This window comes from Mixophyes fleayi, chromosome 1 (assembly GCF_038048845.1).
Source record: "Mixophyes fleayi isolate aMixFle1 chromosome 1, aMixFle1.hap1, whole genome shotgun sequence".
NCBI lineage: Eukaryota > Metazoa > Chordata > Amphibia > Anura > Limnodynastidae > Mixophyes > Mixophyes fleayi.
The window spans coordinates 39,133,046-39,147,557 of NC_134402.1; the positions used below are offsets into that span (position 1 = coordinate 39,133,046).

General features: G+C 41.3%; 1 protein-coding gene across 3 annotated transcripts in view; it reads left to right on the forward strand.

The window, feature by feature from the left end:
* PPP2R2C (protein phosphatase 2 regulatory subunit Bgamma) overlaps positions 1-14,512 on the forward strand; it is a 121,489-nt gene that overhangs the window by 33,924 nt on the left and 73,053 nt on the right. Inside the window, exons 2-3 of one of the 3 annotated variants that reach the window (XM_075194550.1) lie at positions 4,051-4,182; positions 9,667-9,696. The exons of 1 other annotated variant lie outside the window; for it this stretch is intronic. In XM_075194550.1, the coding sequence (XP_075050651.1) occupies positions 4,173-4,182; positions 9,667-9,696 (40 nt within the window). In that variant the 5' untranslated portion in view covers positions 4,051-4,172. The remainder of the gene's footprint in view (positions 1-4,050; positions 4,183-9,666; positions 9,697-14,512) is intronic. One more of the 3 variants, XM_075194548.1, reaches the window with a different exon arrangement.

Consider the following 14,512-nt stretch of genomic DNA (forward strand, 5'->3'; position numbering starts at 1 on the left):
AGCCAAATTGGCAGCATCTTTGGGGTCTAATAGTTTGAATCATCTGATTGGATGGCTTGGGCAGATCCATTTCTTGCTAACTGTGTATTATGCAGCTAGCATTGCACTGAAGTGGAAAAATGACATTTAATTTTGCGGGAGGATATTTTTTAATTGAGTTGCTGGGGAAGGAGCATTTAGGTAGGTGTAGACACACAGCTTTTTCCTCCCAGCAAAATGACTTGTATTTTCTGGCTGGTCAGAGGTTCTCCCTATACCACACCTCCCAACCATCCCGATTTGAGGGATCTATCCTGCCCGGTTTGTCCTGCAGTTGAGAACATTGGGGTGTAGGGAGATTTCTCATTTTTACAGTGCTAAGTAGTCCTCTGGGGGTGTGGCCACGCCCACACCATGACACAACCACGCCCCATTTGTGACATGACCACGCCCCCTGCCCCACTGCCAGGAACTTTCATGTTGTGAGCTATGCTGTACAATTAATAGGAAGCATTTTTCACTGTCCAGTTTCAAATTTAGATGGCAAAAATAGATGGAAATGTTTGCATTAATGAAGGAGGCGGTTCTAAAGTGGCGGATAATCAGGCACACAAGTGCAGGTCCACATTTTTTACTGTTTGTAAATGGTGGATGTGTTTATACACAGCGGGTAACCATGCATGGACCTTGGAGGTCCCTTCTGCTCCCAGCTATCCTCTTCTTCTATAAAAAATGTTTATTTAAGGAAGTTAAGTACTGTCTCTCTGCAGGAGGAAAGGGGAGCGAATTGGAGTTCTTAGCAAACACATCTAAGAGAAGATTTAATGTAATAAGAACAATTGTAGTGCTTCAAATAGGCTGTTTGCAGCAGTAACTTGGATGCATGAAGGTGCACTGCTCTCCCAAAAGTCCAGGAGAACTCCTAGAAATTGGTGAGTCTCCCGGACATTCCGCGAGAGTAGGCAACTATGATACAGATATATTTTATTTTAACACCCATTAGATCCATTATAAGTGAAAGCTTAGTGTGTCTTTAAAAAAACCTTTTTACTAACAGATTGGTAATATAATATCTAGGTTTGAATTCTAAATATATTCACAACTTATTCCTTCCCTTAGCGTTTTAGAGTGTATTTCATATTACTCCCCCCTACTGTATTATAAATTTGTAAAGCACTGCTGATTGTTAGAGTAGATAACTTTCAAGAGAGGATGATGAATTTTTTTTGTCTGCTAATGGGTCCTATGAAGAGGTTATGTCAGAGAGCTTTGGGAATGGACACATGTCAATCACCTCTCATCTACCGTATCCATGACAACGTCATGTTGTCATCTTGCAAAATCTTTGGGCTGCGGCTGGCACCATGAAAATAGAAAATAATGGAGATTAAGGATCCTGCGGTTCAGACTAGCAGAGGCAGCCACTTTTAAAGCATTATAAATTAAAACATGTAGTGGATTACTGCTCCAGTAGCAGAAGCTTCTTTGGCAGCTGTCACAGTAAGAGACATATCTTCCCTAATGATGGTGATGCCTTTCACTAGGGCAGATTTTCCATGCTTACTGGAACTGACTGCAGCTTTCCGGTACAACTCACTACACACCATCAGGGCTAATATATACAGTAATAATCCATCACATATAACATTGGAACTGACACAACAAGAGATTTGTTATTGGATGGTATTGGCTATTGTCCTTGTGTCTACTGCCGAGTTTGTCTGTGGTTTTACCCGCATACATATGGGCAGACATACACCAGTGCAGGAACCTGCAAGTCAGCATGAATTGTGTTTGTCCACTGAATTGCAAAGTCGGTTTTTTTGTCCAACAGTCCACCGGGAACAGTAATCCCTATACAGTACTGTGCCAGACAGGTCCGTGCTGCATGCCCCCTCCTGTTTCCCAAGCTAGGGACCCCTGGGTACCAGATTCAAATTACTCAGGGCAGAGATGTGATTGGCAGAGCTGGTCCTGGGGTAAGAGGGAAGGGTTGTCTCCCTTGGGTGCCCCACTGGGAACGTGTTACTACAGAGGTTAGTGGGAGGAATGTGTTACTGTGAGGTGCATGGTTTACTCCTTCTTGGGTAAACACATTCACGTCATGGCGGGGGCATGGCCACCTTCCCAGAGGGCTGACTGCCCATTACATACCTCCCTGCCACCACCATTCCACCCTGCTAGACAAACTTGACCCAAGCAGGAGAGAGTCCTAAAATCTGGACTGTCCCGCTGAAATTGGGACATGTGGGAGGTATGCAAATCCTGGATTTGATGCATCCCTAAGAGTAACAGTAAATATGTGACATGAAAGATGTCAGGTATTTTAGTTACTTGTGAGACATGATTTTGTACAGTCCTTTGGTCCGAATTATAAACAAACCCCAGGTTGTCAACTGGGCATGGTCTCCTCGTGAAAATCATAACTAGCTAATATAAAAAGGAAGTTTTTTTGTAATCTGTGTGCTATAAAACACGGGACAAGTGATTGGTGTGTATTGCTCTTCTTCTTTTAAAACACATGTTGCATACACACAGTACAAGCAGCACATTTTGTGTGCTGAACCATTGACTGCTGTTAATTAGAAGGCCTTCTATTAATTCACCAGGAACCGCTGGTATTACTAAGACACACAATGACCCATAATCACGAGGAGTGACCAATATTTAGGCACGAGGAATGACCAATATTTATGCACGAGGAATGACCAATATTTAGGCATAAGGAATTACCAATATTTAGGCACAGGTGAATTGATAGGCTGCGTTCATATGAATGTTAGTTCAGCACAGAAGATGGCTGCCTTCACATACAAGTGACAGGTGTACGTTCATCAGTATATCAGTTATGCTGTGTGAAATTATGTATAATTGAGTTTTACAATGTATTCTGCTAGGGAAATATATGTTATGAGGTTGCTATTCCTTATTACCTGGTTATTAGAGCTTTCCTTTATAGACTGAACCTTAATTGTTATTTGAGCACTGAAATATGCAAGCTGTAAGTAAAAGTCACTGAAATGCTAAGACACAAAACACTATAACATAAAAATAAATATCAAAGCACAATACATTGCAAAGTTCAAGCTGTAATCCTATGAAAAAATTTGTGTTTTCTTAACATAAATCATTGGTTTACTGGCTCATTGTGGTGTCCCCGTCCCCACAATTTTTTTTTTTTAAGCTGTTATTAATGATTTAAAGTTTGCTAAGTGTAATGTTACTACCATGGCAACCACAGTCACATGATATGATGTAGATCAGAAATATTGTGAGTGCCCCTTTTCTCAGCATACTTGTTTACAGCACAACCCCCCTCCTTACTCTACCATTATGTAATTACTGAAGAGATAACAAACCACTACTGAATGTTTTACAGAGCATAGAAGCAGAACACAACTCTATATAAACTAAAAAAAAAAACAAAACCCAGATCTGCTAGAGCGTGACAAGTTGATACTGCTACCAACAGTACTGACAGTAAACAGGAATTAGCAGTACATAGAGGGAAGGCTCTGAGTGTCTCCTAGGGAACAAGCTTGAGAGCTGAGAGACTGTGCTTTGGATTGGCAGCAATAATCCGCTCCCCCACAGAGAGAATGAATGAGTTATAATAGGGCATTCTAGAAAGATAACAGACTCATATATAATGGGTTTAAAACTTGCTGTTTAAAAACAAAAACAAGGAGTATGTGGGATTGCACCATAATAATATATAATGTCACTGCATTAAATATTTTATTTTATACATGACAATTAGTAAACCTATTAGTCTGAGACATTGCAGCTACAAAAGCAAAATCCTTTAAGACATGATCTAATATAACCAGCTTAGACTACTGGTGCCCAGCTGTGGTGGTAGTACAAGTTGCAGCGCGTTTCGCCAGCCTCTCCATCTTTGGTGGCTGGAGGGGCATGCTCCAACAGAGGCTGGTAACACATTCTGGGACTTGTGGTTCCACACCCGCTGTAGTGCCATGTTTACCTACACATTGATAGTGTCCTTGCTGCATGACCTATCTCCTAGTTCAGAAAAAGATGGTAAGAAACGTTCCATCTTTTTTAATTTAGGAGAGAAAAGAGAGCCGCGTCTGAGACTCCCAGACTGTGGAAAGGGCATGTACATCCTACATTGTGGACTTCCCAGAGAGACCAACTCCCAGCTTCTCATTGCGCATCACAAGGGCTGAAATATGAGCTGTGGTGAGTCGCACCGTCAGGGGAGACAGTTCATCTACATGTGTGTGTTCATCCTTCTTTACATTCAATGAACGTTAAACCAGACTTCACTGTTTTCAGTCTAGTTTATCTGCATCAACACTTAGGGCTAGATTTACTAAGCTGCGGGTTTGAAAAAGAAGGGATGTTGCCTATAGCAACCAATCAGATTCTAGCTTTCGTTTATTTAGTACATTCTACAAAATAACAGCTAGAATCTGATTGGTTGCTATAGGCAACATCCCCATTTTTTTTAAACCCGCAGCTTAGTAAATCTAGCCCTTAGAGCCACTCATACTTGCAGTTATACAAGTCCTTTATTGTCCATTCCCTGACTAGATCAGCATCTAATCTCTGCACTTTACACTTTTATTCTTCACACGTTCCCCCTGGGAGATGCTGTAGACAGGTATAAAAAAAGAGGTGAGCGTGATTTGGTGATGCAATGTCAACAAGTGGGCGGGGCATATCTGCACAATGCTGCTAACTGCGCCATTTCTGCCCCCGCCGTGGTGGGCGTGGCTTCATGACACAACGTGCTGCACAACATCACGTCACTGCAGGCGGGTGAGGATGTCCTGGGGGTGAATGTATCAAGCTGAGAGTTTTCCGGTGGGTTTGAAAAGTGGAGATGTTGCCTATAGCAACTAATCAGATTCTAGCTGTTATTTTGCAGAATGTACTAAATAAATAATAGCTAGAGTCTGATTGGTTTTTCAAACCCGCCGGAAAACTCTCAGCTTAATATATTTACCCCCTGGTCTCTCTGGAGTCCAGGAATTCCCCTAATTCCAGAGTCTCCCAGTCATTACAGGCAACTCGGTCAGAAATAGGTGACTGCTATATTTAACACAGTATATTGGGAGTCACTGAATAGGCCTAAAACAGCTGGCCATGTGACCCAGTCATGTGACGCATTATCTGTCTGACATCCAATCACGATCCAGACACAGCAAAATAGAGCAAAAAGTTGAAATCTAGGCACAAACTTAATTAGTCCATGATGCTTCTTTATGGATGACAAAAAGGTATCTGAGGGCTAAACCCGGGATGGCCACAGCCATAGATCATGTAGGAAGAATCATTTGCTGTAGAATGTTTTGTTGGGTAAGAGACAAACATTATTACTTTATTAATTGGATCACCAGGAATGGCCACCGCCCCTTTAGTGGTTCGTGTTTGGGCGTGGCTTCAGAATAAAACGATAAGGAAAATGGCCGGTGGTAATCGTTAAATGATTGCCACAATTCTGACAACGAGGAGACCTACAAATAAAAAACGACTTTAGGAAAAAACAATGTCAATCTAAATAGACTTAACTATAAACCGAAGCACATCTCCGATGCATCAGCATGCTGACCGCAACTTCTTCCGAATGAAGACCTCTCCGGCGGTACTCTTTGATGTCATTGCAACTTGTATTAATGTTAATTTAAAGTGGCAATGTCAGGACCCCGCAGGTTAACTGCATACTTGCCAACTCTCCCGGAATGTCCGGGAGACTCCCGAAATTCGGGTAGATCTCCCATACTCCCGGGAGAGCAGGCAAATATCCTGCAAACGGCCTCTTGCTGTAAAAATGACACGATTTGCGATGAATCGCGTCATTTTGGCCCCGACCTCGCAACAAAAAGGGCATTTTGTTGCGGGGGGGTGGGGGCCGCCCCTCCCGCCCTCCAACCATGCCCCCCTGCCTGGCATCTTCCGGAAAGAACTTTAAAAAGGTTGGTAAGTATGGTTAACTGTTTAAACACTTAACCCGACATTGCCGCTTTAAATTAACGTTAATACATTAATACAAGTCGCGATGATGTCAAAGAGTACTGCCGGAGAGGTCTTCATTCAGAAGAAGTTGCAGTCAGCATGCTGATGCATCGGAGATGTGCAGCGTCTATTTAGATTGAAATAGGTTTTTCCTCAATTCAGTTTTTATTTGTAGGTCTCCTCGCTTTCGGAATTTTCAACATCATTAAACCGTACCCAACCCAAAATGACGATGGGAGTTATCGCTACAAAAAAAGACCTTTCTTAATATCAGTATCTCAGCTGATACACACATTAACTGAAAATACAAATTTCTTTGGCTAATGGTGGAGGTACTGGATGCCCCGCAAAATCCCCACAACGCTACCACTTTAAGTACTGAGTGTGCATAGTTTGCCAATGTAATGCGGCCACTTTTATCCCAGAATAGAAACTGCAGCAAGCTAAGAGCACTGCAAATACCATTACATAATGCAAAATGTTAATTTGCAAGGTTACAGTTTTTCTTCTCCCAAATAGTCGTTATCAACTATGATCAATAGGGTATTATTTATTCAGTGTTCATTATTCCCGTAAACATCTTTGAAAAACACTTTGTATTGTTGATTTGGAAAAGTTCCCATTCTGTGAATAGATTATCTGCTGAATCTATCTTATACACCAAGCATAGAATTAAAGGAGAATAACAAATCTGCACAAAGTGTACTTGCTTTAGTTTGCATTTGTAAGTCATCTCCGTTTATCACTAATATTTTCTGTCTGCATTGATGCAACATTACTGTCAGAAAAATACTGATCGACCCCATATTTGCCAACTTTTAAATTTTGGCCTTAGGGAGAGGTGGGCGTGTGGGGGCAGGGCTTGGCAAATGACGTCATTTTGCTACCCCCCCAGAGATGCAATTTCTGCGGGCTCGAGCCAAATGACGCGATTCCCCAAGAAGGCTCCAAATTCTGCCCACTTCACTAGGAAGTGGGCAGATGCGGGAGAATGTCCTGCTCTCCTGGGAGACCTCTCTGGAATACTGGTGTCTCCCGGACGTTCCAGGAGGGTCAGCAAGCATGATCTACCCCTGTGTCATCATACCATCTCATTTTAATCCACCATGACAGTTGACCAAAGCCTGATTAAGGCCTCATGGGGCCCTAGGCAAGATGCCGGTTTGGGGCCCGTTCCCCCTCTCCATTTGTTTAAAATAAAAAAATAAGTTACAGTAATCTGGGTCCTAGGCGGGAGGCTAGGTTGCCTTATGGATAATCCGGCTCTGCTCGTGGCCTGTCATGGTTAACAGCAGAGCTGTAACAAGGACCGTGCAAGAGGGACAACTGCCCAGGGTGCAAAGCTACAGGGGGTGCAGATAAATTAATATTTTATGTTAATTTGGTTACAGTTGAGGATAGGGGGTGTGAGTTTTCTCTCTACCCCAGATAACTAATATTTCTAGTTCCTGCTCTGGTTAATATACTGCTTTGCTTTCACCCTGCGCTGCATATATCACACTGGCAGGTGACCGCTAGCAGAGTTTGCATTAGATGCTGCTCTTATTTGTGTGCTTGACTCCTTGAGATAGTTGAGGATATAACGACCAGTTCATTACAGTGTAGGGTGCTAGCTATTACTGGGCTATGTTAGTATTGGTGCACACTACAGGGACATCAGGGAGTGAAAGAAGATTTTTTGTTCTTGTTTTGTCATTGCTTCTGCTGTTTCTTAGGATGGTCTTGTAGACGTGCATACGTTTCGGTCAGTCTGTAGGTTCATATTGTAGCACAGAATTAATAAAATAATAGGAGGCTTCAAAGCCTGATGTTTAAATGAGCAAAAATGGAAGTACTTGTTAGTCTGCCATATTCTGGAGCTTTAATTGATTATAAAGAAGTGTTCACTGGCATTTATCACATTTTATATCTTGTTACATTATGAAATCAAAATGGATTTATATCAGGAATTCCTACTACTGATCAACACACAGTATTCAAACAACGCTAAAGTTTGTTCTTAGTAAAAAATAAAAAAGCACATATGGACATAAGTATTCACCCATGTTGCTAAGAAACACTGGTGTAATTAGTTGTGAGGGAGACATGTGTCAAATTTTAAATGCATTTAATGGCATCTGTGGGTAAGTTATATAAATATTCTGCTAGTGCAAAACAATTGTAGTGTAGTTCCTAAAACATATTACTGGGTTATTCTCTTTAATTCAGTCCTTTATTACCCTTAAAAAACTCCCAAAACTCTCTAATTCAGAATGTTGCCAAAATCTTATAGAGCTAAATAGGACACACTGAGCCCCCCACAAAATCCACCCAAAACACACCTAGATCATCATCATCATTTATTTAGCGCCACTGATTCCGCAGCGCTGTACAGAGAACTCATTCACATCAGTCCCTGCCCCATTGGAGCTTACAGTCTAAATCCCCTAACATACACACAGACAGACAGAGAGAGAAAGCCTAGGGTCAATTTTGATGCAGCCTATTAACCTACTAGTATGTTTTTTGGAGTGTGGGAGGAAACCGGAGCACCCGGAGGAAACCCACGCAAACACTGGGAGAACATACAAACTCCACACAGATAAGGCCATGGTCAGGAATTGAACTCAGGAACCCAGCGCTGTGAGGCAGAAGTGCTAACCACTTAGTCACTGTGCTGCCTAGATAACCCCAAATTAAGACCACAGTCTCACAAGGACATGCCTCTTGCTGAGTACAATACCTGGGACAGTACTGAGAAAATAGTGAATGGATGGGACACACTGTGGTCCTAAACATAAGGACAGTGACACACAATTGTTATAGAATGTCTGACATAGGTCCTGGAACCCATAGCAACCAATCAGCAATTAGCTGTAATAAGTCCAGTATAAGGTAACAATGAAAGGTAATGTTTCTACTTGAGTAGCAAATGACAACCAAAAGCAATCTGAACTGAGTGCCAGTGAGTTTATTGAGAACATCAATCCAGTGGTGGGCAACAGGTGGTCCGCAGCGAGCCTTCACCTGCGGCCTCCAGATCTGATTGAGGCAGAACAGGTAAATCTGACTTCCACGTGGCGTGACCTCTTCTGCACCGGGCAGGGGGGGGGGGGGGTTACGTGGCATACTTGGAGGAGGAGGGGGTACAGTTTTGTCTCCCTCCTTCTTCCTTATGGAGGCTGGAGGGGCCTCCAGCTAAGCGAACTTCTATCACTTCATCAATCACTGACACATTGGGACTTTTTTAATACAATTGTGGAATGTGCACAAATGTGCTGTAACCCTTAGCAACCAGCCAGACGGGATTCTTCTAGTGCAGTTTAGTAGGTGAAAGTAAACAGTGATATCAATGCCACATTTGTTCCATATTTGTACAACATTACTATAAAGTAGTTTTCCTGCATTTTAGCCAAGAGTGCAGTGTAGTTTGATATTTAAGAGAGGAGCAATACAGAGAAGCACACATTATATACTGCAGTATCTCTATCTTTCTTTTGTGATTGCATATGTGATAATTTGTTGCATCTGCCCTGTTTTGCTCTGTTTGTCCGTGTTCGTGATCCCTGTCCAGTTATTTGTTGTCAGTGGAGACTGTTGGCCACGTCCATGTGTTTCGTTTCGTTTTGGTGTTTGACTTGGTTGACTACATTTAAAAAAGACTTTTAAGTTTATATTCTTTTTGTTTTTTTTGTTTTTGTTTTGTTTTTGTGCATGTTGCATTAGGCTGCCTTGACATCATAACAACAAGCAATGGTAGGTGTTTACATCTTATTTTATTCCTACATGCTGACTGTTTGTTTTTAACTGCACTTATTTTATTCTTTACTTGAGTTGGTTTATTGCAAATGACTGTCATGAATCAGCGTTGTTAAAGTACTGAAATGTAATGATGACTAAGCTTGTTTGTGTGTTTAGCCCATTTTGTACAGCAATATAAAATGCCAATACACATCATGTTTAAAATAGAAACAATAGTGTTACAGTACAAGGTTAATCGTACAAGTAATTGAAAAACTAACGGTGCATAACAAGAACATGTCTAAGCCCATTGGTAACCAGTAATATTATGTTTCTTTAATATTCTAACATGTTCTTTTATATTTAGTCGTTTGTGATACTGTAATATTCTCTTATATTTATTCCTTTTATATGGTGCCTTACTTATGTTTTAGATATTACTGGGTTATACTTTATAATTCATTCCATTATTACCCTAAACTTCTCTAATCCAGGATGTTTTTGTCAAGACATAAACTGCGTGTTGGCCCATGATTTAGGTCATACCACCCACCATTAAGCCCCTTCCATGAGCTCCCCAAATCACGACTAGATCCACCAAAACGAGGCCCACATTCTTACTAGTCACTCCCTTATCTGAGTCCATTAACTGAGGGACAATGTACCCAAAATACTGACTGTTAGGTGGTGTGTTAAGGGATGGAACATGCTTTGATCCCAAAATATCATGGTGTTTCAGGGTGTTTTATAATATTTGAGTGTTTCAGACAGAAGACTTCAGCATTCCAAAGGTATAAAACTATACTTACCTACTTTCTGGAAGCTCTTTCCGGGAGAAGGGCATGACTAGAGAGCGGGGAGTGGCCAAACGCGTCATTTTGGCCCCGCCCCCGCGACGAAAATGCCGTTTTGTCGCGTGGGAGGGGGGGGGGGCAAAATGCCACGATTCACCGCAAATCGCGTCATTTAGTGATGGCAAGAGCGGGATGCGGGAGATTTGCCAGCTCTCTCTGGAGTCCGTGAGACCAATCCGAATTTCGGGAGTCTCCCGGACATTCCGGGAGAGTTGGCAAGTATGTATAAAACTCTTCCATAGTGAGACATTATAACGAATGGTGAATATTGTTTCCCTGTCATAGGGATACACTTCACCCTGTGTTATAGCCAAGATACGAATGTACAGATAAAATATCACATGGCAGAGACATATATGCATTTTTCTGTACCATGTAGCTTGTTCAGTGAACATCTATATCTACATTGAGCCAGGCATTATTATAAAAGGTCTAATAAAAAAAGAAAAGGCCTTTGTTCTCTCCCTGACTTTTTCTCATACATGAGATCCGGGGGGAGAAGTCATGTGACAGGGGGGTAGGCGGGGGCGTGGTGATGTCGTCACATCACTATAGCCCCGTCCCCAAGTTCATGGGATTGAATAGCGGGGGTGGAGCTTTATGTTGCGATTAAGCCATGCCCCCGCCATTCAATGCCGTGAATTTCAGCGAATCTGGGAGGTTTGCCTACTCTTCCGGGAGTCCGGGAGGACTTCCCGAAATTCGTGAGCCTCCCGGGAATTCCGGGAGAGTAGGCAAGTATGCTTGTTCTATATATCCTTATTTACTGCCCTGTAATATCAGTAGGAAAGAATGGGGAGGGTCACATGTGCTTGGAATTTCCGTTACATTTCTAGACCATAGGCCAGAGCCCAATTGTTTTCAGCACAAAGCCTCTGGGCCATTTAAAAAATTAATTTTACTTGTTTTTTTGTATTGAGTTCTAGACAGTAATTCAGTGTCCACTCAGATATATTACATTGAATATATTAGATTGATTATAAAAGGACTTACAAACATTATATTCCCCCCCTTTCCCCTTTGCTCCCACGACTTAAAATGATTAGTTTCTCTGCAAAATGAAAGTTTAAGAAAGACTGCCCACCACATTCTATTGTAGTGACAGGAACTGTAGCGTAGGGAAGGCAGAGGAATGTTACTCTGGATAGTGTCTATCAAACAAGTGTATACATGTCGGGTAAAATCTCAAACTCACAAGTAAATAGGTTAGAATTTTTTCTTTTCTTTTTGTTGTTTAGTATGTTTATATCTTAAAAAATTTCAATAAAAATACTGGATTTAAAATAGGTTAGAATCAACTTTAGTTTGTTTCTTTTTTTTTTCCAAAAAGTGGCACAAAAGTTAGTGACTATAATATGAAATTCATTTTACTATCAATTGGGGGATATGAATTCCATAAAACTGGGGGAGTTTACTTTTAAATGAATGCATGACTCCACCTTCAATATATCGGGCCTGGACAATCTGTGGCTATCCAGGTGTTGTAAAACTACAAGTCCCATCATACCCTGCTAGCTATCAACTGGCAAAGCATCCTGGGGCTTGTAGTTTCACAACACCTGATGTTTTTAGTGTTTACGTGATTGCATGCCAGTATCGCATTAACGTACTACTACCCATCAACAAAGGTACATTATGGGACCTGGTACACATGTGTCTGTCTGTTAGACGATCGTTCTTCAGGCACTAGTCCTACAGTTGAGTGTATGAGCAGCAGATCTCATAGTGAATCTATCTTGGTTATCTGGGCTGACCGATGAGATATGCCGTTTGGTTGACATCTGTCATGCAGTTTTGCAAAGGTTAACTTGCCATGATAAATGCATTTCCAGCGCTGTTATATGAGCAAAGAGAATTTTACTCGTATGTGAATTTATACTTTGTCATTCTCATATTCTCTGAGAGCATGAGACATCTTCTAGAATAACAATGTATGCAATTCTATTTTTCGCAGTCATGTAACCACTCAAATACTGCTTAACCCTTGATCTTGTTTTTAGGATATGCATTGATATGTGGCTGTTAATTGGATCATGTATTATTCATTTGTGAGGAATCATTAGCTAATCATTTACATCTATTTTCACTTTAATCATGAAATGTTAAGTAAGAGGGCATATCCACTTAAAAATGATCTTTCCTAATGAAAAGAACAATGTTGGGTACTACAATTTACTGGATACTTTTGCATTAAATCACCTGTTGAACACTCAGAAACACACTGCCACATACACAATGCTGGAAACTCCGTGTCCTTGAAATAGTCTGACAAACTCACACTGTTGCTATTTTTTAGCCAGTGTTAACAACTGACCTTCCTTAGGAACATCTGCAAACATACAAATTATCAATGTAGTCGTCAAGTTGTATCCTGTTTGTCATTTGGTAGCAACATTTGGTAGCAACAGTGCATGTCTTGAGTTTTTAACAGGCAATTTCAGGCAAGAAGTACTATTTCTTGTATTTAAAGTTATTAACACAATATGTAGTACCAAGGGTAATGATTTTAATTGGGCGACATCATTTTTCAGTGGAGCCACTCTTTCAATGTCAATAATAATTTTTAAAAGCTTTGCATGCTAACTGCAGATCATTTTGTGACAGATAATTTTGTTTTCTAAAAAATAAGTAAATACCTATGTGAAATTGTTACGCAATCATCACTTTCTCAAAGCGGATCCAAACTGAACAATAAAAACCCTTGATAACATATATTGACAACATTTGTAAAGACCCATCTTTTGCTGATTGGGGCCTGCCATAATAATGTCTTTCAAAGTGGGTGGTACATATCAAAATTTTCTTTGCAGGGTTTAGGTCTATTCTAACTTTTAGGTGTAGCATTTCAGCACCTACACATTATTCTAAGGCAGTGTTGGCTAATCTGTGACACTCCAGGTGTTGTGAAACTACAAGTCCCAGAATACCCTTCCAGCAATAAGCTGCTATATATTGGCAAAGCATGCTGGGACTTGTAGTTTCACAACACCTGGAGTGTCAGAGGTTAGCCAACAGTGTTCTAAGGCAAACCCAATGTCAGTATACACTGACATCTTGGGATACTGACCACAGCATGAACACTCCTTATGGTGAAAGCAGCAAAATGATATGAAGAAGAATCGGAGCACAGGCTGACGTGTGTACTACCCAAAGGTGTGGGTGTTGCCGCCATTTTTCGACTACATTGAAAGTGAAAGAGCACGAAAAATGGGGGAATGGTCCTTAGTAGTCTTAAACGGTCAGAGTGTGAAACCAGAGCACGAATGGTCTATTGGGACCTCATGCGACTACAACTGCACCCAGTTGTACAGGGAAGTGCATGGATCTGTAGTCCATGAAGATCAGCCAAAAGGAGGAGTTTGGTGGATCAACAACATTCCTGGGGAAATATAGATACGGTGCACACGTCCAATCGGGGCAATCATCCCCTTCCCCCTGTGATTGCCCCTGGGCAATCGTCCACCCCTGGCATAAGTGCTCCTGCTTTTGCACTGAAGATTTAATTTATTGGGATGGAGTTATTCATGCAGGATAGAGCGTTGGGGGGTTCCCTGCCATTTGAGAGGGTGCACAACTTATTTTTCTTGCTGTAAAAGGACTTGAATTCTCCCTCATCTCAGATATCCCGGAGATAGGGTATCATCCCCCTATGCTTTTATTGAGCATTTCTAGACACACTTAGGGCTAGATTTACTAAGCTGCGGGTTTGAAAAAGTGGGGATGTTGCCTATAGCAACCAATCAGATTCTAGCTGTCATTTTGTAGAAGGTACTAAATAAATGAAAGCTAGAATCTGATTGGTTGCTATAGGCAACATCTCCACTTTTTCAAACCCGCAGCTTAGTAAATCTAGCCCTTAGACTAATGTCATTAAAACCATCAAACAAGGGTTGACTGACACATTTTAGACAGGGGCGGTGGGGGGAGAATTGGCTCAGCAGCCCATGGCTCAGCAGGAACATTTTAAAGGAAAAGAA